This window comes from Marmota monax, unplaced genomic scaffold (assembly GCF_021218885.2).
Source record: "Marmota monax isolate L192 unplaced genomic scaffold, Marmota_monax_Labrador192_F-V1.1 WCK01_AAM20220418_F8-fsc00006, whole genome shotgun sequence".
In the NCBI taxonomy this organism is placed as follows: domain Eukaryota; kingdom Metazoa; phylum Chordata; class Mammalia; order Rodentia; family Sciuridae; genus Marmota; species Marmota monax.
Window position 1 is genome coordinate 19,724,281 of NW_026693712.1, and position 27,486 is coordinate 19,751,766.

General features: G+C 37.7%; 1 protein-coding gene across 8 annotated transcripts in view; it reads left to right on the plus strand.

The window, feature by feature from the left end:
- Window positions 1–27,486, plus strand: part of Sil1 (SIL1 nucleotide exchange factor) — a 262,407-nt gene that overhangs the window by 162,662 nt on the left and 72,259 nt on the right. For all 8 annotated transcript variants that reach the window (XM_046460366.2, XM_046460368.2, XM_046460365.2 and 5 more), the window contains 2 exons: window positions 8,700–8,891; window positions 15,290–15,411. In XM_046460366.2, coding sequence (XP_046316322.1) covers window positions 8,700–8,891; window positions 15,290–15,411 — 314 coding nt within the window. The remainder of the gene's footprint in view (window positions 1–8,699; window positions 8,892–15,289; window positions 15,412–27,486) is intronic.

Consider the following 27,486-nt stretch of genomic DNA (forward strand, 5'->3'; position numbering starts at 1 on the left):
CTCTTATAAAATTTCTGATTTAGACAAATTACTCCACTTTAATAAGATGAAATACTTTCATGTTTTTTTATGGTACTATAATACTATGATTGAAACCCAACTGAAACTTCTTATACTCTTTGTATATAAATTACACCTGATAGAATCTTAACTCTTAGTAACCTTGTTTTAGCAAAGACACAGACCAAAGCAATATTAAACTTTTTTTCCATTTACCAATTTATGAAAACACACATAATGTTTAAATATATTACCTTATGGAACTTAATAAGTAAAGAGTACTTGATTTCATATTTAGTGGTTGATATTTTAACACTTTAGCCTTGTAAATTAATCAGATGTCTGTAAAAACCAAGATCTTAGACAAATGTAGTAAACAGAACTAGCCATCTCTTTCTTGTTGAAGAAAAATCTTTCTACAGGATACCATGATGGTCCCATTGATATACTTAATAACTCGTCTTTAAAAAGCATGAGCTACATTTTTGTATTGTATCAACATATGTCCTAACTATTGTTGGTCTTACTGGGGTGCCTCTTTCCTCTAACAATTTTTCTTCCTTGGAGGCGAACAACTTCAAACCTTGAGTCAACCATTTTCCCAAGTTTGCCTGAGAAAGTTCTAGGAACAGGCAACTTGAAATAAAAACAAAATAAATCAAAAAAGGAACACATTGTTTTTTGAAATGCTCACCCATTCTTTCTCTCTTCCTCAAGGGCGAGAAATTTCACTTACCTCCAAGTTTCAGGCGTTCCCCGCACGGGACGCCAAATGCTGCAGTCTGGCTGGGCACAAAATCACGAGCCACCACACAGCTTGTAGATTCAAACAGCAACTCTTTATTCCCGAACTCACACCAGCACTCTATAATCACGTTCTGGGGAAATCCACGTTCTCTGAAATTATAGAGGCCATAGTATGTGGCACATTTTTCAAGTGCCACAAAACAAAAACTGACACTCAAAATTCTACATAATTAGGGCTGCAGTTGTAGTTCAGTGGTAGAGCACTTGCCTAGCATGTGGGAGGCACGGGGTTCGATCCTCAGCACCCCATAAAAATAAATAAATAAAATAAAGGTATTGTGTTCATTTACAACTAAAACATATAAATAAAAATATGTTAAACAAATAAAAAATTCTACATAATTCATGAATAACCTTCAGGATTAAAAGGGTAATCAAAACATTCTCAGACAAAGGAAAATTAAGAAATTAGAGCAATCAATATAAAAAAAACTATATAAACACACTCAAAACGCTATAGGTAAATCAAAATGGTGTCCTATAATATGTACCTTGCCTTGCTACAGTATGGCAGGAAAAGGAAAATTAAAAAAACAGGGAACAAACAGAAAACAAAAAATAAAAAGCCGAACTTGAGATCTGAAATATCAACAATTATATTAAAATGTAAAGGTCTAAATATACCAATTAAAAACACATAATAGATTTTTAAAAAATGATCCAAATATTTTCCTTTCTACAAGAAACCCACTCAAAAAATATAATGATAAAAAGGTAGGTAGAAAGTGAAAGAAAGAAAGCATATCATTCAAGCATTAATTTAAAAAAAAAACAAAAGTAGCTATATTAACATCAGCTAAAGCTGACTTTAGAGCAAAGGAAATGATTAGTGACAGAAATATTACATAATGATAAAATGGTCAATCTGCTAAAATACTTGGTAATCCTAATGTGTATGCACCCGACTTTTATTTGTATAGCAAAGTACATGAAGCAAAACCTGACAGAACTAAAAGGAAGAAAAAGACAGTTTCACAATTATATTTGGGAACTTCAACATTCATTTCTCAGAATTGGTAGAACTACTAGAGGGCAAATCAGTAAGGATGTGAAATAGATGAATAATATGAACATTGCATCCAACAGCAGCAGAATGCTTTCTTTTCGAGCATCCATGGAATATTTACCAAAACTGTATCCTGGGTTATGAAACAAATCACAATATATTTAAATGAAATGATAATATAGAGTAAAAATGTAATTCAGAGGGAGAGTGCTTGCCTAGCATGCGCAAAGCCCTGAGTTCAATCTCTATGGCTCTTTTTTTTTTTTTTTTTTTTTGTAATCAAAAGCGAAGGGATATATCTGAAACTGAAAGGGAAATTTGTTGCACCAAAAGCTTATATTAGAGAAGATATAGACCTCAGCTCTAAAAGCTGAGACATAAGGTCCCACCTCAAGAAACTAGGAAAAGATGATCAAAATAAGCTCATAACAAGCAGAAAGGAGGAAATAATAAAGAACAGAAATCAATGGAATTGAGAACATAAAAACACAGAAAATGAACAAAACCCACGGTGATAGACTTCCAGAAAGACTGACAAATAGGTGGGCATGGTGGCACATACCTGTAATCCCAGCTCTCTGGAGCCTGAGGCAGGAGTTATGTGTTCAAAGACAGTCTCAGCAATTTAGTGAGGCACTAAACAACTTAGCAAGACCCTGTCTCTAACTTAAAAATATAAAAAGGGCTGGGATGTGGCTCAGTGTTTAAGCACTCCTGGGTTCAATCCCTGGTTTGTTTGTTTTAAAAAAAGACTGACAAAGCAATAAGATATGAATTACCAGTATCAGAAATAAGGCCAAGAATATCACTATAGATCCTATAGACATTAAAAGGAAAATAAGAGAATGCCATGAATAGCTTTATGCACATAAATTTGACAACCAGTCCAGTTCTTTTAAAAGTATGTACTATCCAAACTTATTCAATGTGAAATAATCTGAAACTATAATCATTAAAGAAACTCAACTTACAATGAAAACCCTTCCATAAAAAAGTCTCTAAGTTCAGATAATTTCACTGGAGATATCTGTGAAACATTTAAAAATAATTAACATCAATTCTACACCATCTTTTCCAGAAAATGGAAGCAAAAGGAATATTTTTAGTTGTAGTTGGACATAATTCCTTTATTTTATTTTTATGTGGTGCTGAGGATCGAACCCAGGGCCTCGCTCATGCTAGGCAAGCACTCTACCACTGAGCCATAACTCCAGCCCCTGAAACACTTGTTATTTTATGAGGCTAATGTTATACTGATAACTAAAATATATTTAAAAAAATCTGAAGACCAATGTCCCTCATGAAGATATCTGCAAAAATCCTCATCAAGACATTAATAAATATAAATCTAGCAATTTATGAAAACATTATACATTATAACCAAGTGGGATTTATTACATGAATGCGTGACTTCAATGTACAAAAACCAATCAGTGTAACCCTCTATATCATCAGGCTTAAGAAGAAAAATCGCCTCATCATGTATCTATTGATGCACAGAGAACCTTTGATAGACTTCAACAGCCATTCTGATAAAAATTCAGTAACCTAGGAATAGAAACCTTTCTCAACTCGGTTGAGAGCATCTACAAAAAAATCTATATTCAACATTGCCACTGAGATCAGGAACAAAGTAAGATAGTTCACTCACCACTCATGCATCATATTCCTAACCAATGCAGTAAGATAGGAAAGGAAAGAAAAGGCATGTAGTTGGAAAGGAAGAGATAAAACTATCCCTATCCCTATTTTCAGATGGCATAGATTGCCTATGAATAAATCCCGAAGAACCTCTAAAAACACAGAACAATATTCTATAATTGATGAGTTCAGTTGGGACACAGGATACAAAACCAACACAAATCAGTTGTATTTCTATATACTAGCAGTGAATATGTGGAAATTGAGACAAAAAATATAAATACTATTTACAATAGTTTCTCCCAAAATGAAATATTTAGGAATAAATGCAACCAGACATTTATAGGATTTATGTGCTGAAAATGAAGAGTTGATGAAAGATGATGAAGTTAAAGAAGATTCTAAGTAAGTAAAGAGATGTACTGTGTCCATGTATTGAAAGACTCAACACAGTAACAATGTCAGTTCTCCTCAAATTGATCTATAGGTTAAATGCAATTTCTATCAAAATCCCAGCAAGGTTTTTTATATAGATAGATAAGTTTATTCTGAAGTTTATATAGAAAGATGAAGGAAATAAAATAGCTAACACAATTTTGAGAAAGAGTAAGTGAGAGATATCACTCTACCTGATTTTATACTTACTCTATAGCTATGGTAATTCAGACAATGTGTGTTGGTAGAGAGAAAAAACAAAAACAAAAAAACCCATAGATCAATGTAACAGAATAGAGAACCCAGAAATAGAACCAAACCAATATACCCAATTGATTTCTGGCAGTGAAAACCTACCCCTTATTACAAAATACATCCAAAAGTATAGATTTAAATGTAAAATGTAAAACTTTAAAGAAAAAAAAAACACTTTTAAAATTCAACATAGGAGAAATCTTTGGAAAGCAGGACCAGGTAAAGAGATTTTAAGAAGTGACAAAAAATGTGCAGACCACAAAAGAAAAATGAATAAATTGGACTTCAAATTAAAAACTTTTGCTGTGTGAATGATCATATTAAATCATCAGAAAGATAAGCTGCTGCCTGGCACAGTGGCACATGCCTATAATCCCAGCAACTGAGAGGCTGGGGCACAAATTCAAGGCCAGCCTCAGCTAATTATCAAGGCCTTGTCTCAAAATAAAATATAAAAAGTGTTGGGGATGTGGCTCAATGTTTGAGTGTTCCTGGTACAGGGGGTGGGGGGCGGGGTGTCACAAAAGAAAGAAAAAAGAAGCTGCTGGCTAGAAAATATTGAGAAATTGCATACTAGCTGTCTTCACTTTGTTATCACATGGGACTATCAAAATGACTGCCAGCTGAAACTCTGTAGAGCAATCTTAGTAATCAATGGAAAAATTAATGATTGTTTGATGACTTAACATTTTTTGCCATACACTAAAAACTATATGTCAGTTATAAACATATACAGAAATGAAGAAGTAGCAATACTAATATTCATTTAATGCACTGTGATTTTAAGCGCTAGAAACATTGAGAAAGTTTTTATTTCTTTGTCAAGTTTTTGGGTTGTTTTACAAAGAGCAGTTTGAACAATGCTTAGCTTTTCCTCATATGACAGAGAGCATCTTTTCTATGCTTGGTGAATTATTATACTCCTTTCTAAGTATGGTAGCTTCCAACATTTTATCCATTGTGCTTTCAATGTTGTGAAATTTGTGAGTTCCTATAGTGTGAAGGTTTTTTTTTTTTTTTTTTTTGCCAGTGCCACATCATCTTTTTTATCACTATTAGTTTTATTTTTGAAGTTTACCTTTGCTAAGTTCTGGCTACATATTTAGAGATTATCAAACAACATCAGTGTCAACATCCCTCCATTCTCTTTCTTTTACAACTCCTTGTATGTTTAATTTGAATTTTACTGCCAAAGTTACCACTTTTCATTTCTTGGCCAGCAAAGATGAAAGTGCAGCAAACTTTCTTTCAATTATCTATCTTTATAGAATGTCACATGGGTTCATAATTGAGAGATGAGGCCACATAACTCTGTACTTTGCATCAGTGTGTGAACTGAGTAACAGATGTGCAGTGACTAGTCATTTGCAATGAAGTCATGTGATCAATCATTGCTCATGATAGACATTTAAAAAAAACTTATATAGTGATTTTCAAACTGAAAATCTAGCAGCAAAGTTTGTACTTTATGTGGTTACTTGTAGTTAATATTTTGTGGTAACTGAAATTTGAGTTATTTTGGGATATTGGTATTATTTAAACTTTATGTTTTGAAATTGGTGCATATGCATGCAAAGCAAGGACTATCTGTATCTGACAAAGAGCTTTAAAATACATAAAGAATTCCTGCTGGGAGCAGTGGCACATGCCTATAACCCCAGCAACTGGGAGGAGGGGTGTTGAGGCAGGAGGACCACAAGTTCAAAGCCAGACTCAGCAGCTTAGTGAGGACCTAAGCAACTTAGTGAGACTCTTTCTCAAAATTAAAACACACACACACACTAAAAAGAAGTAGGGATGTGGCCCAGTGGTTTAGCACTCCATGGATTCAATCTCTAGTTTTTTTAAAAAAAAGAATATGTAAAGAACTCTCAAATAGTAAAACTAATAACACTTAAGTAATGTGTAGGCACACAGACATTTTAACAAAGAGAATATATGGCTGGAAGGAAAGCACATGGAAAGATGTTTAACATCATTAGCCATTAAGTTAAATCTGTAGTGAGTTATCAGTACATATTTAAATGAATGTATAAAATAAAAAAGTGATAATACTAAATATTGGTGAGGATACGGATAAATTGGATCTTTTACACATTCATGGTCAGAATGTAGAATGGTATAGCCATTCTGGAAAACAGTTTGACTTAGACTCTTTCTCAAAATTAAAAAAAAAAAAAAAAATTGGGGCTGCGGATGTGGCTCAAGCGATAGCGTGCTCGCCTGGCATGTGCGGGGCACTGGGTTCGATCCTCAACACCACATAAAAAATAAAATAAAGATGTTGTGTCCACCAAAAACTAAAAAATAAATATTAAAAAATTCTTTCTCTCTGTCTCTCTCTCAAAAGAAAAATTAAAAATTAAAAAAATAAAAAGGGGTAGGGATGTGGCCTAGTGGCTAAGCACCCCTGGAGTTAATCCCTAGTTTTTAAAAAAAGAATATATAAAAAACAAAACAAAACATGATTATCATAACCCAACAGTTGTACTCTTGGCCGATTATCCTAGAGAAATAAGAACATATATTTAAACAAAAACTTATATACAAATGTGCATAGCAGTTTTATTCATAATGGCCCAAGTCTAGAAACAACTCAGATGTTCTTCAGCAGTGAATGGTTAAACAAACAGCATCTATATGATGGAATGCAACTTAATAAAAATAGAAAGAAGTAAACTATTGATATGTACAGTAACTTGAATGAATCTCAAGAGTATTGTGCTCAATGACAGAAAACAGTCTTAAAAGGTTACAGACTGTATGGTTCCATTTATATAACATTCTCCAAATGTCAGAATTATAGAGATGGAGAACAAATAGTGGTTGCCAGGACATGGAGATGGGAGGGAGTATAGTGAGAGGACTAGGTACATCTATAAAGAGTTTGCACAGCCAGCTACTATGGTACATGCCTATAATTCCACCGTCTTGGGAGGCTGAGGCAGAAGGATTGTAAGCTTGATGCCAGCCTGGGCAGTTTAGTGAGCCCCTGTCTCAAAGGAAGAAATAAAAAGGGCTAGGGATATAGCTCAGTGGTAAAAATAATCCTCCCTCTTCATTCCTCATACTGCAGAAGGCTGCAGGCAGCAGGGACAAGAGGTTGCACATTGGAGTTGTGGTGGAACAGTTCCATAGCTTGGTCATTCTATGGGTTCATAAATTTGTAGCTTAAATAAAAGTGTATAGAATCACACATAAACACTTGCAAATGAGACCATGTAACAAGTAGTAAAATCTGACTGAGACCTGTAATTTAGTTAATGGCATTGTACCTATGTCCTTTTCTTGGTTTTGATACTGAACTATCGCTATATAAGTGGTACCCCTGGAGAAAGTGGGATAGAGTACTATTTTTGTAATTTCCTGAGTTTATAATTACTTCAAATTAAAATTTTTCTCCTCCTCCCCCCTCCCCTTCCTCCCCCTCCTCCCCCCCTCCCCTCCCCTCCCCCCTCCCCCTCCCCCTCCCCCTCCCCCCTCCCCTCCCCCCCTCCCCTCCCCCCCTCCCCTCCCCCTCCTCCCCTCCCCCTCCCCCTCCTCCCCTCCCCTCCCCTCCCCCTCCTCCCCTCCCCTCCCCTCCCCCTCCCCTCCCCCTCCCCCCTCCCCCCTCTCCCCCTCCCCCCCCCCTCCCCTCCCCCCTCCTCCCCCTCCCCTCCCCCCTCCCCCTCCCCTCCCCCCTCCCCTCCCCTCCCCCCCCTCCCCTCCCCCTCCCCCTCCCCCTCCCCCTCCTCCTCCTCCTCCCACCATCATCTTAGGAGGTACAGATCACTAGTTTCTTATCATTGCCACCTGCCTATCATCCCATAGCTCTAGAAAATGATTCAGCCTTCTCAGACCTGTCTGCCTGGCTTTGGCAGCCATCCAGAGTCTTCTGTCTGGGTGCAGAGAGAACATTTCATGTTGGTTTAACTCAGAGAATCAGGGTGTGGTGCCCCATAGATGTGATTGCTCTGCTAGGAGATCAGTCTTTTTTTTTTTTTTTTTTTTTAAAGATCAGTGTTTTTAAGAGAGGCTGATTTATGTCTTTGGTTGGTATTTCCATGAAGTGTTTGTAGCTGGGGAGAGAAACCCATTGGTAATAAATGGGTGATTTGAGGCTGACAGCTGCTCATCATCCTGCTTTTTATAAATATTCGTTCCTTTTAGTTCTTCTTGGAAGATAGATACATAAACCACTGTGACCTTTCAAAATGTCTTTATAAAGACTATCCTCTAAAACTGGTAAGAAAATGGAGTGCCACATACATAAAATATCCAATTAAAGTCTTTTATTCACCTCTAACATAATTTCATTTAAAAATTTTGGGGGGTGGGCAAGGATTGAGAGAAAATTGAGATTTGAGCATAATACATTCAGTAATTTAGCCATTTCAAACAGTTGAACGAATTGTACACCTGTGTACAATTAGGATTTTTGAAAGTACAGATTAGAGAAGATTATAAATATTAGGACAGCAGTTCTGTAAAGGTGGGCATCCATAGTAGACCATAGAAGTCTTTGGGAGGTGTCTCCAATCAGTTAAATTGATCATCTATTTGTTGCTGTCCTCAGGCAAGACAGGCTGAGGTAAAGCGATTCTTCCGCCCCATTGAGGAACTGAAGAAGGAGTTTGATGAGCTGAATATTGTCATTGAAACTGACATGCAGATCATGGTCCGTCTGATCAACAAATTCAACAGTTCCAGCTCCAGCCTGGAAGAGAAAATTGCTGCACTCTTTGATCTTGAGTACTATGTCCATCAGGTATTGTATTTCCATGTCCATAAGTCTAATTTTTAATTAATAGCTCCAAAGATAACCTCTGGCCATAAGCCCCTGAGAAAATGGCATCAGCATCTTTACTTCTCTTCCAGGGCATAGACTGTTTTCAATCTAGCCAATGTTTCTTGTAGTTAGATATATTCTTAGAGACTAGACCAAGCTCTTTTTCATTTATACTGTTACCTCCTTTATTTTTTCAACACTGAGGATACAACAGAGGTAAAATTTCTGTAGTTCCTATCCCATGTAGCTTATAGTCTGGAAGGATAAACAGTCAAATAGTGAGCAAATGAACACTTTAACAATGAAATAATGAGGTAATTTAAGATCATGATAGACTCCAGAAGGTGATGTGGGAATATATCATAGTTGAACTTAATACCTAGTCAGGGGCAATAAAGAGAGGTTTCTCAAGGATGTGCTGGCGCTGTGCATTCAAGCATTATTAGAAGTTTTCTAGGTAAAGAGGAGGCTTTAGAATAGGCGATGGCAAACTACCACCCATGGGCCAAATCGGACTTGATGTCTGTATTTGTAAATGAAGTGTTATTGGGACACACCCACCACTGTTGGTGTATTATTTAAGACTGTTTTCATGCTATAATGGCAGAGTTGAGTAATTGTAACAGAAACTGTATGCCTCACAAAATAAAAAATATTTAATTTTAGAAAGTTTGCCTTGGATTAGAGCATTCCAGACAGAGTAAGCAACATGTACAAAGATTCTGGGGCAGAGAAGAACATGGTGAGGTTGAACCTGGGAATGATTGGTGTGCCTGGAGCATAGTGGCCAGGGGGAGGCTAGCATAAATAGTGGGAACTGGGGAGTCAGAGAGTTAAGTTTAGGAATATCCTGCTCTTAATAATTTTAGCCTTAATCCGTAAAACAATTTGAGAGTTCATCATGGAAAAGTAACTGCTCAGACTTCTATAGCTAATATTTATTGAGATTATTATATACTAGACTCTGCTTCAAGTGTTTTGTGTATATTAATTCATTGATTTCCACAGCTTGCCTTATAGTAGCCATCACTATTTATCCCATTATTTTGCTTTTTTTGGGGTGGGGGGTGGGATCTTACTATGCTGCCCAGGCTAGTCTCAAACTCCTAGGCCCACATCATCTTCCTGCCTCACTCAACAGGTGGGACTACAGGAATGCACCATTGCACCCAGCTAATACAATTTTTATGTGAGAAAAATGAAGCAGAGAGAGATAATGTGATGGCTCAATATCATCCAGCTAATAAGGCTAGAGCTGGGAAAGCAACACAAGATTTCCTTCAACCTCTAATCTGACCCTACACTAATCTGATGACTGTGCTTATCATAGGAAACTGGTATGTTTTCTCTCCTTCCTTCCTTCCGTCCTTCTGTCCGTCCTTCCGTCCTTCTTCTTCTTCTTCTTCTTCAATTGAACTCAGGGATGCTTAACCACTGAGCCACATCCCTAAGTCTTTTTATTTTTCATATTGAGACAGGATCTCACTGAGTTGGTTAGGGCCTTGCTAAGTTGTTGAATCTGGTTTCAAACTTGCAGTCCTCCTGCTTCAGACCCCCAAGTCACAGGATTACAGATGTTTGCCACCATATCCTGGATTGGTACCTTTTGAATGAAGCTCAAAAGGGAATGTGTGGAGGTAAAGAGAAGGAGCAAAGAGAAACCATTCATTTATTCAAGAAATGAGTTTATTGAATGCTAACTTTAAGTCCCAGGCACTTGAGATACATTTGTGAACAAAATTGGAGTTTACTTTCTAGCAGAGGCAGTTACCAAATAAGTAAATTATAAATAATATATTGAGGCCTGGCATAGTGGTGCACACCTATAATCCCAGCAGCTCAGGAGGCTGAGGCAGGAGGGTCTCAAGTTCAAAGCCAGCCTCAGCAATGGTGAGGCACTAAGCAAATCAGTGATACCCTGTCTCTAAATAAAATACAGAGAAGGGTGGAATGAGATGGTCATCATTACCCTAAGTACATGTATAAGACATGAATGGTGTGAATCTGCTTTATGTACAACCAGAGACATGAAAAATTGTGTTCTATATGTGTAATATGAATTGAGTTGCATTCTGCCATTATATATAACAAATTAAAATAAATAAATAAATTTTAAAAATACAAAAAAGGGCTGGAGATGTGGCTCAGTGGTCAAGTGCCCCTGAGTTCAATCTCTGGTACCCCACCACAATATGTTGAAGGTGATAAATGGTATAGAGAAGTAAAAAGGAGAGTAGGGAAGGAATTTGGCTGTGTTGAGAATGATTATCTCAGGCAGGAGGAGCAACAAGTACAGAAGTCCTGAGGTGGGAGATGCCTTGTATGTTTGAGGTCAGTATACTTGGAGTAGGGCAAAGAGGGAGAGGAGAAGCAGATGAAGCTCAGAGATAGTGGGAGGAAGAATATGGAGGACTTAACTGTAGACCATGACAAAGAGTGAAACTTGAAAAATCTGACTTACTTTTAAAAGGACCCCTCCAGCTGCCATGTTGAGAATTGGACTGAAGGTAAGGGGAATGAGTAGAAGCAGAGACCAGGTAGGAGGCTCTTGTGAGTAACCCAGACTAGTAACAATGGTGGCCCAGGGGGCTATGTAATAGTAGTCAAAATCTTGTTTGAGATCCATATAGATCTTCAGTGTCCTCCCATGTACTATAGCATCTTTGGTTTTGTTTTTTTGTGGTGCTGGGTATTGAACCTGGGGTCTTGTACATGCGAGGCAAGTACTCTACCACTGAGCAACATCCCCAGCCTGTATCTTTGTTCTTTATAAACTAAAGAGAGTTTTTCTTTGTTTGGGATTTTTGCCAACTTCTGTGGTGAAAGAGGGTGAGTGTGCACTGTATCTGCAGGAATTATGAAGCAGCTTATTCACCTTCTTTCTCTGCTCATAACTCTTTCTTAGGTCTCAAAAGCAGGACTGTGTTCCTCTGGGGCGGGGGGCGGGAGGCAGGAGGCAGGAGGCAGGGAACACACCTAAATTCTCTTTCCCCTTTCCAGTTTTCTCTCTAGGGTAAGAAACAAAAACTCCCACAGTTTTTCGGTTAGAGGCAAAGGATTAAGAATCTTAGGGGTTACTGTCTAGTTCAGTCCTGCTCTGATGTTATAGCTTTTCTTTATTTTTTATTTCAACATACTTGGATGGATGTTTAGATATCAGATTTCTATAGGTTATTTTTTAAAAATACTTATTTTTTTAGAAGTAGTTGGACAAAATACCTTTATTTTGTTTATTTGTTTTTATGTGGTGCTGAGGATGGAACCCAGGGCCTTGCACGTGCTAGGCTGAGCCACAATCCTAGCCCCTATAGGTTATTTAAAAAAAAAAAATTGTAGTTGTAGATGGACAGAATGCCTTTATTTTATTTGTTTTTTATATTTATGTGGTGTTGAGGTTGAACCCAGTACCTCACACATGCTAGCCAAGTGCTCTGCCACTGAGCTACAACCCCAGCCCTAGGTTATTGGTTTAGTTGCATAGGAAAGACCAAAATGAATGGGAACTTATCTAGGTATGAATAAGTACTCAAGAGGCTTGGCTAGAAGTGCCCCAATAAAGTTTTTTTTTTTTTCTTTCTGCAGGTCCTCTAGTCACCTGGCATCATCACTCCTAGGGTGATATATCCCATTCTACTTTCAAAGGTCACTAGAGGGAATGAACATTACCAAATTTAGCCTAAAGAATAGTGGGAACTATTCCTCTGGTCAAGGCCAAACTCTTTCTGTTGGCAGAGGTTCATAAATATTCTGAGTCATAAATATTCATTTTGATTGGAAGTCTAAAGTCCTTGGCTTGGACTGGCCCATCAGGCTTCCATGAAACAATGTTAAATTATAATTTTACAGAGAGATTCCAGAAGACTCCTCTCAGCCCTGATTTCTAGTTGTGATGGGGAGTTGAGGTGATGTAGTGCTGGCTTTGAGGAAGTGAGGACTTTTCTAGCCAGGAACTTTTCTGTCTCTTCCCATTCCAGAATTTCTGAATGGAAGCTCAAGGAACCATAGGCTTCAAGGACCTGAACTGGGTCTTCCCAAGGATTCCTCACAGCCATATTTAAATTATTAAAATAGCATATGTGAAAAGCAAAACCTTGTGTGTCGTAACAATTTTCAAGTTATTTATGAGGAACAGCCTTTATCTGTCTTATCTAAACTAGGGCAATATATTTGTTTTTCCTTGTGGGACTCCTCAGTTCTTTACTTCCATTTCTCACTTTCTCTTTTTCCTATTCTCTTATTATCTTATCCTTGCTCTGGTTCTGTTCTTTCTTCCTGAGTGTTGGTATAAGTTCCTTTGTCCCCTTTGTAATGCACTCCCTCCTTATATTCCTATCCACCTGTCTGACCCCATCTTGAGAAAAGTTCTGGCTCCAGATGCAGATGGGGAGCTGGAGCACATGGGCTCTGCTCATGCCATCTTCTGTGTGAATCTGGGGAGGACCCACCTTTTGTTGTGAAGTGGGCATAACGACACTGTTCTTCTTCGCTGCCAGTAAAATAAAAAATGACGAAACACTTTAAAAGGCTAAAGTGCTTATATAAATGTCATCATTTATATTACACTTCATTATTGTTGTAGTAATATGGATAAATTGGTAGAACAGAACCTCTGTGATTCTGGGCTGTGTTGCTTTGGGTCAACAGAGTGGTAGCTGCCCTGCCAGGAATTCATACTAGCTTTGATAAGTGGCCATCCCAGGAATGAGATGATAGGATTCTGAGCCATGGTTTAATATCTGGAAAACCTACAGCAAGAAGGATCAAAGAACAGGCAGCAAATTCATGTATTTTAAAATCATTGCATGTGAGTAAAGAAGGCATTTAATGTCAGCAAAGCACTCAATTTGAATCTTCCTTGTTTGCCAGGCTTTAGCTCAATAGTCATTCCTGTTCTCGAGGACAGATTGGGGCAGAAAAATCCTGGCCCTGGCCTGGGACTGCATGGCAGACCAGACTTCATGCTCATTTTGCAGCCTAGATTGGCTGTTGTTTCAGGTCTAGGGTACCACTTAGCACAGATACCCCAGATGGCTTTTGAAATTCACAGTGGAATTTTATTTCAGGAACATTTTTTTCCTGATCAAATTCATATTTATTGGTTCAGTGATTATTTATTGAATACCTAACTGTATGTTGAACACTATTCTAGTCATTGGAACTGCAACAGTGGATGAACAAACAAAGCCTCTATTCATGTGGAGATTCTATCAAAATGTTTAAAATTATCTTCCAAGTGGTAAAAATAGGCTAAGCCCACCTAAAAACATTGACAGGGACATATACTGTGTTTCATGCTTGATTTCTCTGTCAGAGCCCACTGCTAGTTTGGAGGAAAAGGCAAGGACACAATCAGGTAGGAAATGGCTCTATAGAATCTAGAGGAAAAAGGTGGAAAGCCCTCATGTTGTTGTTGGGCCCTAGTTTCCTGATGATCTGTAGAGAAGTATCAGTGAGTGAGTATGAGACAGACTTTGTAGCAACAAAGTATGCATGGAGAGTGGGGGAGGGGGGAGATTGATTCTGATTTTTTTTTTCACATATGAATGTAAATATAGGATTTAGAAAGTTAGTTATTAAAATGTTAATTTAGTACTAGTTTAAAATAATAGTCTTAAGTGCCACAAAAATCAGCCTGACCATTTTAAGTCAAACTAGAGATATACGATAAGAAGTTAGTAATTATTTAATATTGATTTCTTTGTAATGAGACCACTTTAAAATCACTTGGATTCATTATTTAAATATATTAGTCACTCAGCTTATTAGAGTTACATGATGATGGAAATATTCTGCACTACACATAGCCACTACCTAGTAATGCAGGCCTAGACTAAAGCCTTTGGGAGAGTGACTTTTATTATGAACGTCTTCAGTGTAGCTCTCCCTCACCAACAATAGCACTCCGTTTATAGTCCCTGGCTTCTAATTAAAATCAGTGCCTTTTTTTTTTTAATTGTTGCCTCCACTGCACTCATTGGGGTTGGACATCAGCAGATAGTATGGCACCATTTAGTGATGCTCATGATGCCAGATTCTTTGTGTTAACAGCTTGTGTGTTTGGATTAAGCCTTGTGACTCATTATGGTATTATAATTTTCCAAGATATGTTTGGCATAAGCAATAGCTAGGTGCCATTTCCCCTGATTCCCACGCAGGTACTCATGAATTGTGTTAGAAGAATTAGGAGTTCTCAAATTTGAGATTATTAAAAAAATTATTTTGTTTTTACATGTGTTTTTCCTACTTTATTAAAAAGGCCACTATTGTTTTTTACTTGGTTTTAAACTTGTTTTTGGATAGACACCAAAAGAAAGGCCTTCAGAAGAGCTCTTCCTTCTTGGATGTCTGTTCTGTACTAAGTAATACCTTTGTTGCAGATGGATAATGCACAGGACCTACTGTCTTTCGGTGGCCTTCAAGTGGTAATCAATGGGCTGAATAGCACAGAGCCCCTGGTGAAGGAGTATGCTGCATTTGTTTTGGGGGCTGCCTTTTCCAGGTAAGTGTGGATGGACATCCCAATGGCAGAATCGTTTGGCCTTATTGCCTTAAAGGTTACTTTTGCACTTATGCACATCTCTACTCATGTTTCAGTGTGATACAGTGAAATCAGAATTTTTAGTGGGGGGATAAATACACACACCATTTATCAGTAGATCTTAGGTCACATTCTCTGTTTTAGTAAAAGCAAATAAAAAGTGAGATTCACCACAGACAGTATGGAGGGGAATGAACTCCAAGAGTTGATCCCTTTGGCAGTAAAGCCACATCTAGTGATGAATAAATGATGAACCTGACTAAGGAAGGCCTTTTGAGGGGAATGTGCCTTCTAGTTGTCTGGAACCAATCAACATGCAGTCAGGTTATTGGGTTGGTAGTTCTTTAGAATTTCAAATAGCCTGGCTTATGATAGAAGACTGATCAGGCAAAAGGAGAAGGAGACAACACCTTGAAAGAATGAATGCAGAAAGATGTGGGCATCACATCATTATGCTTATCCTAAAAAAGGTCAGGATATCTTCATGGTGCAGTTGGTCTGTTGGAGCTCTATAGTTCCATTGTTAAAAATCTGCTTCTAGGATCATTTGTATCTCTAAAAAAGGAAGAAATATTCCGATTCTTGCCACAAGGGCATGAATGGTAGTTATTAGGTTTACCTTGTTTAGATTAGGGGTTGTGATGTTGTAGAAGAAATGCTACTCTGAACATTTTACCATTATAGGCTTTGTTTTGAAAGGATTTCCTTTGCCTTTTATCTATGCTGTCTTTATTTAATCAGAATATCAATCTGATGCTTTCTCATGCTGAAATAGTTCAGCATCTTTTCATAGTAAAACGAAGGACAGAGCCAAGAAAGCCCAAAGAATTGTTCCTTGAGGAGGGGCTGAAAGCACTGTAGATCTTTGTTTCCTTTATCACTGCCTGCCTTAGTTTCAGGTCCTGTTTTTTTATGGACAGTCAAGGCTCTGGCCTCCAGAGAAGTTTCGTCTCCCTTGGTCTCACCTTCCAGAGCCAGAGTTTCCCAGGGAAATCTCCTTTTGTGCAGCCATTCGAAAGGTAGACAATCTGAGTTTGTTTTGGAAGTTGCAGTTTCAACCCTAGGGAAAGTGCAGGGTCTTATTCTCATAAGGCTTTACAGACTTGAGAATTTATTTTTGCTTCTCCAGCCAGAAATGAAGAGAGGTCAAACATTAACCTCTCTGTCCATACCCTTTTCAGAAATTGTTATGGTTTGGATATGAAATGTTCTCTGAAGAGCTCATGTGCCAATGAAGAAATGTTAGGATGTAAAATGATCAGATTATGAGAATTGTAATCTAATCAGTGGATTAATCCTTTTGATATCGATTAATAATTTCAGTGGATTATGGGGGGTAACTATAGTCAGGTGTGGTATGGCTGGAGTAAGTAGGTCACTGGGGGCATGCCCTTCAGGATTATATTTTGTCTCTGACTTCTGGCGCTCTCTCTCTCTGTTGCCTGGCTACCATGAGCTGAGGAGCTTCCCTCTGTCATGCCCTTCTACTAAGATGATCTGCCTCGCCTCCGGCCTACAGCAATGGAATCAGCTGACCATATACTGAAACTCAATTATGAGCTCAAAATTTTCTACCTCTAAGTTGTTCTTGTCGGGTATTTAGTCACAGGAACAAAAAGCTGATTAACACAGAAATCTTTGCCTTAGCTCAAATATTTTATTTTTACCTTAAATATTGTGAGAAACATGCTCACCTGTCCAAACCCAAAGAATGGATTAAGAGACACACTGTATAGCAAAAAGCAAGACTTTAATAATGGTCTTATAAGATTGGGTATCTGAGGGAAGCAGATACCCCCAGATTGGGCACAACCATTGTTTTATCCCTTTGAGCGCAAGGTCTCTCCCAGTTTCCTCATTGGCTGAGTACCAAGGGGTGTACAGTGTTTATGGTTTGGAAATGAGATGTTCTCTGAAGAGCTCTGAAGAGTCTTTCTGAATATCATCTATGTTTTACTGTCTCCTATTGGGTTACTTAAAGAAATATACTTTTAGATGTCCCTGCCTCTTTTTTTTTTTCTCTTGTGGCAGGAAGGCCCTTTTGGATTGAATGTCTTTTGGTACTTACCCAGTTTATTTCTTTTGGTCAGGTGCGGGAGTGCCCTTCCTTCTCACCTTCTGTTCGTCAAGGGGCTGTGAAATTTTTTTTTAAATTAATTAATTAATTTATTTATTTATTTTTATTGGTTGTTCAAAACATTACAAAGCTATTGATATATCATATTTCATACATTAGATTCAAGTTGGTTATGAACTCCCAATTTTACCCCAAATACAGATTGCAGAATCACATCGGTTACACATCCACATTTTTACATAATGCCATATTAGTAACTGTTGTATTCTGCTACCTTTCCTATCCTCTACTATCCCCCCTCCCCTCCCCTCCCATCTTCTCTCTCTACCCCATCTACTGTAATTCATTTCTCTCCTTGTTTATTTTCCCATTCCCCTCACAACCTCTTATATGTAATTTTGTATAACAATGAGGGTCTCCCTCCATTACCATGCAATTTCCTTTTTCTCTCCCTTTCCCTCCCACCTCATGTATCTGTTTAATGTTAATCTTTTGTTCCTGCTCTTCCTCCCTGCTCTGTTCTTAGTTGCTCTCATTATATCAAAGAAGACATTTGGTATTTGTTTTTTAGGGATTGGCTAGCTTCACTAAGCATAATCTGCTCTAGTGCCATCCATTTCCCTGCAAATTCCATGATTTTGTCATTTTTTAGTGCTGCATAATACTCCATGGTGTATAAATGCCACATTTTTTTTATCCATTCATCTATTGAAGGGCATCTGGGTTGGTTCCACAGTCTAGCTATTGTGAATTGTGCTGCTATGAACATCGATGTGGCAGTATCCCTGTAGTACGCTCTTTTAAGGTCTTCAGGGAATAGTCCGAGAAGGGCAATAGCTGGGTCAAATGGTGGTTCCATTCCCAGCTTTCCCAGGAATCTCCATACTGCTTTCCAAATTGGCTGCACCAGTTTGCAGTCCCACCAGCAATGTATAAGAGTACCCTTTTCCCCACATCCTCGCCAGCACTTGTTGTTGTTTTGACTTCATAATGGCTGCCAATCTTACTGGAGTGAGATGGTATCTTAGGGTGGTTTTGATTTGCGTTTCTCTGACTGCTAGAGATGGTGAGCATTTTTTCATGTACTTGTTGATTGATTGTATGTCCTCCTCTGAGAAGTGTCTGTTCAGGTCCCTGGCCCATTTGTTGATTGGGTTATTTGTTATCTTATTGTCTAATTTTTTGAGTTCTTTGTATACTCTGGATATTAGGGCTCTATCTGAAGTGTGAGGAGTAAAAATTTGTTCCCAGGATGTAGGCTCCCTATTTACCTCTCTTATTGTTTCTCTTGCTGAGAAAAAACTTTTCAGTTTGAGAAAGTCCCATTTGTTGATTCTTGTTATTAACTCTTGTGCTATGGGTGTCCTATTAAGGAATTTGGAGCCCGACCCCACAATATGTAGATCGGAGCCAACTTTTTCTTCTATCAGATGCAGAGTCTCTGATTTGATATCTAGCTCCTTGATCCACTTTGAGTTAACTTTTGTGCATGGCGAGAGAAAGGGATTCAGTTTCATTTTGTTGCATATGGATTTCCAGTTTTCCCAACACCATTTGTTGAAGATGCTATCCTTCCTCCATTGCATGCTTTTAGCTCCTTTATCAAATATAAGATAGTTGTAGCTTTGGGGATTGGTCTCTGTGTCCTCTATTCTGTACCATTGGTCCACCCGCCTGTTTTGGTACCAGTACCATGCTCTTTTTGTTACTATTGCTCTGTAATATAGTTTGAAATCTGGTATCGCTATACCGCCTGATTCACACTTCCTGCTTAGAATTGCTTTTGCTATTCTGGGTCTTTTATTTTTCCATATGAATTTCATGATTGCTTTATCTATTTCTACAAGAAATGCCATTGGGATTTTGATTGGCATTGCATTAAACTTATAGAGAACTTTTGGTAATATCGCCATTTTGATGTTAGTTCTTCCTATCCATGAACAGGGTATATTTTTCCATCTTCTAAGATCTTCTTCTACTTCTCTTTTTAGGGTTCTGTAGTTTTCATTGTATAAATCTTTCACCTCTTTTGTTAGGTTGATTCCCAAGTATTTTATTTTTTTTGAGGATATTGTGAATGGAGTGTTTTTCCTCATTTCCGTTTCAGAAGTTTTATCGCTGATATACAGAAATGCCTTTGATTTATGCGTGTTGATTTTATATCCTGCCACTTTGCTGGATTCATTTATTAGTTCTAGTAGTTTTTTTGTAGACCCTTTTGGGTCTTCTAGGTATAGAATCATGTTATCCGCAAATAGTGATAATTTAAGTTCTTCTTTTCCTATTTTTATGCCTTTAGTTTCTTTCGTCTGTCTAATTGCTCTGGCCAGTGTTTCGAGAACTATATTGAATAGAAGTGGTGATAGAGGGCATCCCTGTCTTGTTCCAGATTTTAGAGGGAATGCCTTCAATTTTTCTCCATTGAGAAGGATGCTAGCCTGAGGCTTAGCATATATAGCTTTTACAACGTAGAGGTAAGTTCCTGTTATCCCTAGTTTTTCTAATGTTTTGAACATAAAGGGATGCTGTACTTTGTCGAATGCTTTTTCTGTGTCTATCGAGATGATCATATGGTTCTTATCTTTAAGTCTATTGATGTGGTGGATAACATTTATTGATTTCCATATATTGAACCATCCTTGCATCCCAGGGATGAATCCTACTTGATCATGGTGCACAATTTTTTTGATGTGCCTTTGTATCCGATTCGCCAGAATTTTATTAAGGATTTTTGCATCTAGGTTCATCAGAGATATTGGTCTGTAGTTTTCTTTCTTTGAGGTGTCTTTGTCTGGTTTCAGAATCAGGGTGATGTTGGCCTCATAGAATGAATTTGGAAGAGCTCCCTCTTTTTCTATTTCCTGAAATAACTTGAAAAGTATTGGTATTAATTGTTCTTTAAAAGTTTTGTAAAACTCTGCTGTATACCCATCCGGTCCTGGGCTTTTCTTGGTTGGTAGTCTTTTGATTGCTTCTTCTATTTCATCCATTGATATTGGTCTGTTTAAGTTGTGAGTATCCTCCTGACTCAGTCTGGGCAAATCATATGACTTAAGAAATTTATCGATGTCTTCACTATCTTCTATTTTATTGGAATATAGGTTTTCAAAATAATTTCTAATTGTCTTCTGTATTTCTGTAGCATCTGTTGTGATATTGCCTTTTTCATCCCGTATGTTAGTAATTTGAGTTCTCTGTCTTCTTCTCTTTGTTAGCATGGCTAAGGGTCTGTCGATCTTATTTATTTTTTCGAAGAACCAACTTTTAGTTTTGTTAATTTTTTCAATGGTTTTTTTTTGTTTCAATTTCATTGATTTCCGCTCTGATTTTAATTATTTCTTGCCTTCTGCTACATTTGCTGTTGTTTTGCTCTTCCTTTTCTAGGGCTTTGAGATGAAGTGTGAGCTCATTTATTTGTTGGTTTTTCCTTTTTTTGAGGAATGACCTCCAGGCAATGAATTTCCCTCTTAAAACTGCTTTCATTGTGTCCCATAGATTCCGATATGTTGTGTCTGTATTTTCATTTATCTCTAAGAATTTTTTGATTTCCTCCTTTATGTCTTCTGTAACCCATTGATCATTCAGTAACATATTGTTCATTTTCCATGTGATGTAGGATTTTTCCTTCCTTCCTTTTATCGTTGATTTCCAGTTTCATTCCATTATGATCAGATAAAATGCATGGTATTATCTCCACCCCTTTATATTTACTGAGGGTTGCCCTATGGCATAATATATGGTCTATTTTGGAGAAGGATCCATGTGCTGCTGAGAAAAAAGTATATCCACTTGATGATGGTTGATATATTCTATATATGTCAGTTAAGTCTAGGTTATTGATTGTGATATTGAGTTCTATAGTTTCTTTATTCAACTTTTGTTTGGAGGATCTGTCCAATGGTGAGAGAGGTGTGTTGAAGTCACCCATAATTATTGTGTTGTGGTCTATTTGATTCTTGAACTTGAGGAGAATTTGTTTCATGAACGTTGCAGCACCATTATTTGGTGCATAAATATTGATAATTGTTATGTCTTGTTGGTGAATGGTTCCTTTTAACAGTATATAGTGTCCTTCCTTATCCCTTTTGATTAACTTAGTCTTGAAGTCGATTTTATTCGATATGAGGATGTCCACCCCTGCTTGCTTACGAGGACCCTGTGCGTGGTATATTTTTTCCCAACCTTTCACCTTCAGCCTGTGTATGTCTTTTCCAATCAGATGTGTCTCCTGGAGGCAGCATATTGTTGGATTTGTTTTTTTAATCCAGGTTACCAGCCTATGTTGCTTTATTGGAGAGTTTAAGCCATTAACTTTTAGAGTTACTATTGATATATATTTTGTACTTCCAGCCATGTTTGATTATTTATCTTCTTCTTCTTCTTTTTTTTTTATTAAGTTTTTTTCTCCATGATTAGCTTTCCCCCCGCCCTCTGTCTTTACAGAGGCACTTCCCACTGGTGGTTTAGGTTATTGTTTTTCATTTCTTCCTTGTGTAGTGTTTTGCTCAAGATGCTTTGCAGTGCTGGTTTTCTGGCTGCAAATTCTTTTAGCTTTTGTTTATCATGAAAGATTTTTATTTCGTTGTCATACCTGAAGCTTAATTTTGCTGGATACAGAATTCTTGGTTGGCATCCATTGTCTTTCAGTGTTTGAAATACGTTGTTCCAGGATCTTCTCGCTTTCAGCGTCTGTGATGAAAAATCCATTGTTAACCTTATTGGTTTACCCCGAATGTAATCTGCCTCCTTTCTCTTGTAGCTTTTAATATTTTCTCTTTGTTCTGTATATTGGATATCTTCATAACAATGTGTCTTGGCGTTGGTCTACTGTGGTTTTTTGTGCTCCGTGTCCTGTATGCATCTACAATTTGTATATCCATTTCCTTTTTTATTTCTGGAAAGTTTTCTGTAATTATTTCATTCAGCAGGTTACTCATTCCCTTGGTTTGAATCTCTGTACCTTCCTCTATCCCGATGACTCGTAGGTTTGGTTTTTTTATGTTATCCCATATCTCTTGGATGTTTTTCTCGTGATTTTTTACCAGCCTTTCTGAGTTGGCTAGGCTCTTTTCAAGATGATATATTTTGTCTTCATTATCTGACGTTCTGGCTTCTACTTGCTCCACTCTGTTAGTGATACTCTCAATTGAGTTTTTAATTTGGTTTATCGTTTCCTTCATTTCTAGAATTATTGTTTGATTGTTTTAAATAATCACTATCTCCTGATAAAGATGCTTAACTTCTTCTTTTATCTGTTTATGTAATTAATTTTCAAAGTGTTCTTTCACTGTTTGGATTTGCTGTCTTGTATCTTCTTTAAGGTTCCATTCCATCTGTCTAAGGTATTCCTTGAGTTCTTTATTTGACCATTTTTCTGCTGACTCTAGGTCCTCCTGAATATTTAGGCTGTCCTTCATTGTTTGTACTCCTTTTCTTCCTTGCTTTTTTATGCTGCTCATGTTGCTTCTTGTTCTGTTTGACTGCTGAGTTACTGTTTACTCTTATAAATTTATTTGATGTTTGGGAGGAAAGATATTAGAAGGGAAGGGAAGAAGTCACTAAAGAGAATGAGAGTAGGCAGGTAGAATTCAAGGAAGCGGGGAAAAAAAAATTGAAAAGACAAAAGAAACAAAAAAATAGAAAATAAAGAAAGAAAGAAAAAAATTTTTTTACAAAAATAATAATGATAATAAAAAATGAAAATTAAAATTAAAAATAATAATAATAATAAAACTAAAAAATTTTTAAAAAATTAAAAACATTAAAAAGAAAAAGTTAAAGAACAACAACAACAACAAAAAATGAAAATGAAAGAAAAAGAAAAAAAAATAATAATAAATGCAGTCATAGAGTTTGATTAACTTCTCTTCCAGTAGGTGGAGCTGTGCCCACTGGGCCAACTTCTCCTCTCAATAGGTGGGAACCAATCACTGTGCAGCAGCTCTTCCTCCCAGACTGGGCGGGTCTCCAATCCTGAGTGTCTAGGGCCTTCTCTTTTGTTTCCTCAAGCCAGGCCCCGCTTACCTGTGATGCTCACCACAATACTGGCTACATGCCAGGTCTGCTGCTCCTAGGAGCCCTATTTTCATGAACGCCTGGGCACACTCTCCCTGTTTGCCTCCCTCAGACCCTAAGTTTGTAGAGCTTGGGGCTGAGAACCCCCAGCGAATCTGCTTGCCCTCCGGTAGCCACGCCCCCGGTATCTGGTGCAAGAGACCTCAGTTGTCAGCACTGGTGGGAGCGGTAGCCGGGAGTTCCTCGCCGCGAGTCCCGCGCCACTCCTGATTCCTTCGGTCTGGCTATCGCTCTCACAGGAGAGCTGGGAGTGGCCCTTACGGGAGAGCTGGGAGGGGCAAGGGGCTGTGAATTTTTATATTCCCATTAACTGCTTGTAACTTTTCATTCTATTCCCCTATCCATCTGCCTTTCTTACATCCCAAGTAATTTTATATTTAAAGCTAAATACTCCTTTGAAAATGGACCACTGGCCTTTCTATTTCATACACCTATGAACAGATTACCAAATATGTCCCTAGCCATTGCTTTTAGAAGTACATTCCATGGAGGAAACTATATAGTATCTTCATATCACATCCTAGTTATGAAGGACTAACTTACTTGAGAAGCATGCAACGGGCCTCCTTAGCAGATCATAACTCATTCAGAGACTGTGCCAGTATATTATTAAGACTTTTCTGTGATTGTATTAGTGTAAGACCATGTTAACATTTATGCAGCATCACTAAAATTTAAATAGAGATAAATATAAAAGATTGCAATTTAGTGTTTTGGTGGCAAGCAAACTGCTGTATTGAAAATGTTCTAGCTGGGTTTTTGATAGCTCACTGGAGAGCTGTTACAGTGACAGCATGGTATGGTGCCAGAGCTTTTGGAAGCCAACAGCAGACTCCCAAACACCATGAAAATGTCAGTGTTTTATGCAAAGAGGAACCTGATGCAAGGTAAGAATATTTCTATGCAGAGAGGCAAGTTTTAGTGCTATAATCTGATATTCATTATTTATTCTTGATGTTCTAAGTATTGACTCTGTACCTCCCTAACTGTTCCTAGTGTGCAGGTGTATACACATGTCACATATGTGCACACATAATGGCCAGATAAAATTGCTCTTTGTCAAAGGGCCTTCAAATGATATTGAGCACCGTGGAATCAGGGTGTGCCCACAGACAACCTTTTTTTTTTTTTTAATTGGTTGTTCAAAACATTACAAAGCTCTTGACATATCATATTTCATACATTAGATTCAAGTGGGTTATGAACTACCATTTTTACCCCAATTACAGATCGCAGAATCACATCGGTTGCACATCCACGTTTTTACATGATGCCATATTCGTGACTGTTGTATTCTGCTACCTTTCCTATCCTCTATTATCTCCCCTCCCCTCCCCTCCCCTCCCATCGTCTCTCTCTACCCCATCTACTACAATTCATCTCTCTCCTTGTTTTTTATTCCCCATTCCCCTCACAACCTCTTCTGTGTAATTTTGTGTAACAATGAGGGTCTCTTTCCATTTCCATGCAATTTCCCTTTTCTCTCCCTTTCCCTCCCTCCTCATGTCTCTGTTTAATGTTAGTCTTTTCCTCCTGCTCTTCCTCCCTGCTCTGTTCTTAGTTGCTCTCATTATATCAAAGAAGACATTTGGCATTTGTTTTTTAGGGTTTGGCTAGCTTCACTTATCATAATCTGCTCTAATGCCATCCATTTCCCTGCAAATTCCATGATTTTGTCATTTTTTAGTGCTGCGTAATACTCCATGGTGTATAAATGCCACATTTTTTTTATCCATTCATCTATTGAAGGGCATCTGGGTTGGTTCCACAGTCTAGCTATTGTGAATTGTGCTGCTATGAACATCGATGTGGCAGTATCCCTGTAGTACGCTCTTTTAAGGTCTTCAGGGAATAGTCCGAGAAGGGCAATAGCTGGGTCAAATGGTGGCTCCATTCCCAGCTTTCCCAGGAATCTCCATACTGCTTTCCAAATTGGCCGAACCAATTTGCAGTCCCACCAGCAATGTATAAGAGTACCCTTTTCCCCACATCCTCGCCAGCACTTGTTGTTGTTTTGACTTCATAATGGCTGCCAATCTTACTGGAGTGAGATGATATCTTAGGGTGGTTTTGATTTGCGTTTCTCTGACTGCTAGAGATGGTGAGCATTTTTTCATGTACTTGTTGATTGATTGTATGTTCTCCTCTGAGAATTGTCTGTTCAGGTCTTTGGCCCATTTGTTGATTGGGTTATTTGTTTTCTTATTGTTTAATTTTTTGAGTTCTTTGTATACTCTGGATATTAGGGCTCTATCTGAAGTGTGAGGAGTAAAAATTTGTTCCCAGGATGTAGGCTCCCTATTTACCTCTCTTATTGTTTCTCTTGCTGAGAAAAAACTTTTCAGTTTGAGAAAGTCCCATTTGTTGATTCTAGTTATTAACTCTTGTGCAATGGGTGTCCTTTTAAGGAATTTGGAGCCTGCCCCAACAATATGTAGATTGGAGCCAACTTTTTCTTCTATCATGCACAGAGTCTCTGATTTGATATCAAGCTCTTTTATCCATTTTGAGTTAACTTTTGTGCATGGCGAGAGAAAGGGATTCAGTTTCATTTTGTTGCATATGGATTTCCAGTTTTCCCAGCACCATTTGTTGAAGCTACTATCCTTCCTCCATTGCATGCTTTTAGCCCCTTTATCAAATATAAGAAAGTTGTAATTTTGTGGATTGGTCTCTGTGTCCTCTATTCTGTACCATTGGTCCACCCGCCTGTTTTGGTACCAGTACCATGCTCTTTTTGTTACTATTGCTCTGTAGTATAATTCGAAATCTGGTATCGCTATACCGCCTGACTCACACTTCCTGCTTAGAATTGCTTTTGCTATTCTGGGTCTTTTGTTTTTCCATATGAATTTCATAATTGCTTTGTCTATTTCTACAAGAAATGCCCTTGGGATTTTGATTGGCATTGCATTAAACCTATAGAGAACTTTTGGTAATATCGCCATTTTGATGATGTTAGTTCTTCCTATCCATGAACAGGGTATATTTTTCCGTCTTCTAAGGTCTTCTTCTATTTCTCTCTTTAGGGTTCTGTAGTTTTCATTGTATAAATCTTTCACCTCTTTTGTTAAGTTGATTCCCAAGTATTTTTTTTTTTGAGGATATTGTGAATGGGGTGGTTGTCCTCATTTCCATTTCAGAAGATTTGTCGCTGATACACAGGAATGCCTTTGATTTATGTGTGTTGACTTTATATCCTGCCACTTTGCTGAATTCATTTATTAACTCTAGTAGTTTTTTTGTAGACCCTTTTGGGTCTGTTAGATATAATATCATATCATCTGCAAATAGTGATAATTTAAGTTCTTCTTTTCCTATTTTTATGCCTTTAGTTTCTTTCGTCTGTCTAATTGCTCTGGCCAGTGTTTCGAGAACTATATTGAATAGAAGTGGAGAGAGAGGGCATCCCTGTCTTGTTCCAGATTTTAGAGGGAATGCCTTCAGTTTTTCTCCATTCAGAATTATGCTAGCCTGAAGCTTAGCATATATAGCTTTTACAATGTTGAGGTAAGATCCTGTTATCCCTAGTTTTTCTAGTATTTTGAACATAAAGGGATGTTGTACTTTGTCGAATGCTTTTTCTGCATCTATCGAGATGATCATGTGGTTCTTATCTTTAAGTCTATTGATGTGGTCGATAACATTTATTGATTTCCTTATATTGAACCAGCCTTGCATCCCAGGGATGAATCCTACTTGATCATGGTGCACTATTTTTTTGATATCCTTTTGTATCCGATTCACCAGGATTTTATTGAGGATTTTTGCATCTATGTTCATTAGAGATATTGGTCTGTAGTTTTCTTTCTTTGAAGTGTCTTTGTCTGGTTTTGGGATCAGGGTGATGTTGGCCTCATAGAATGAATTTGGAAGGTCTCCTT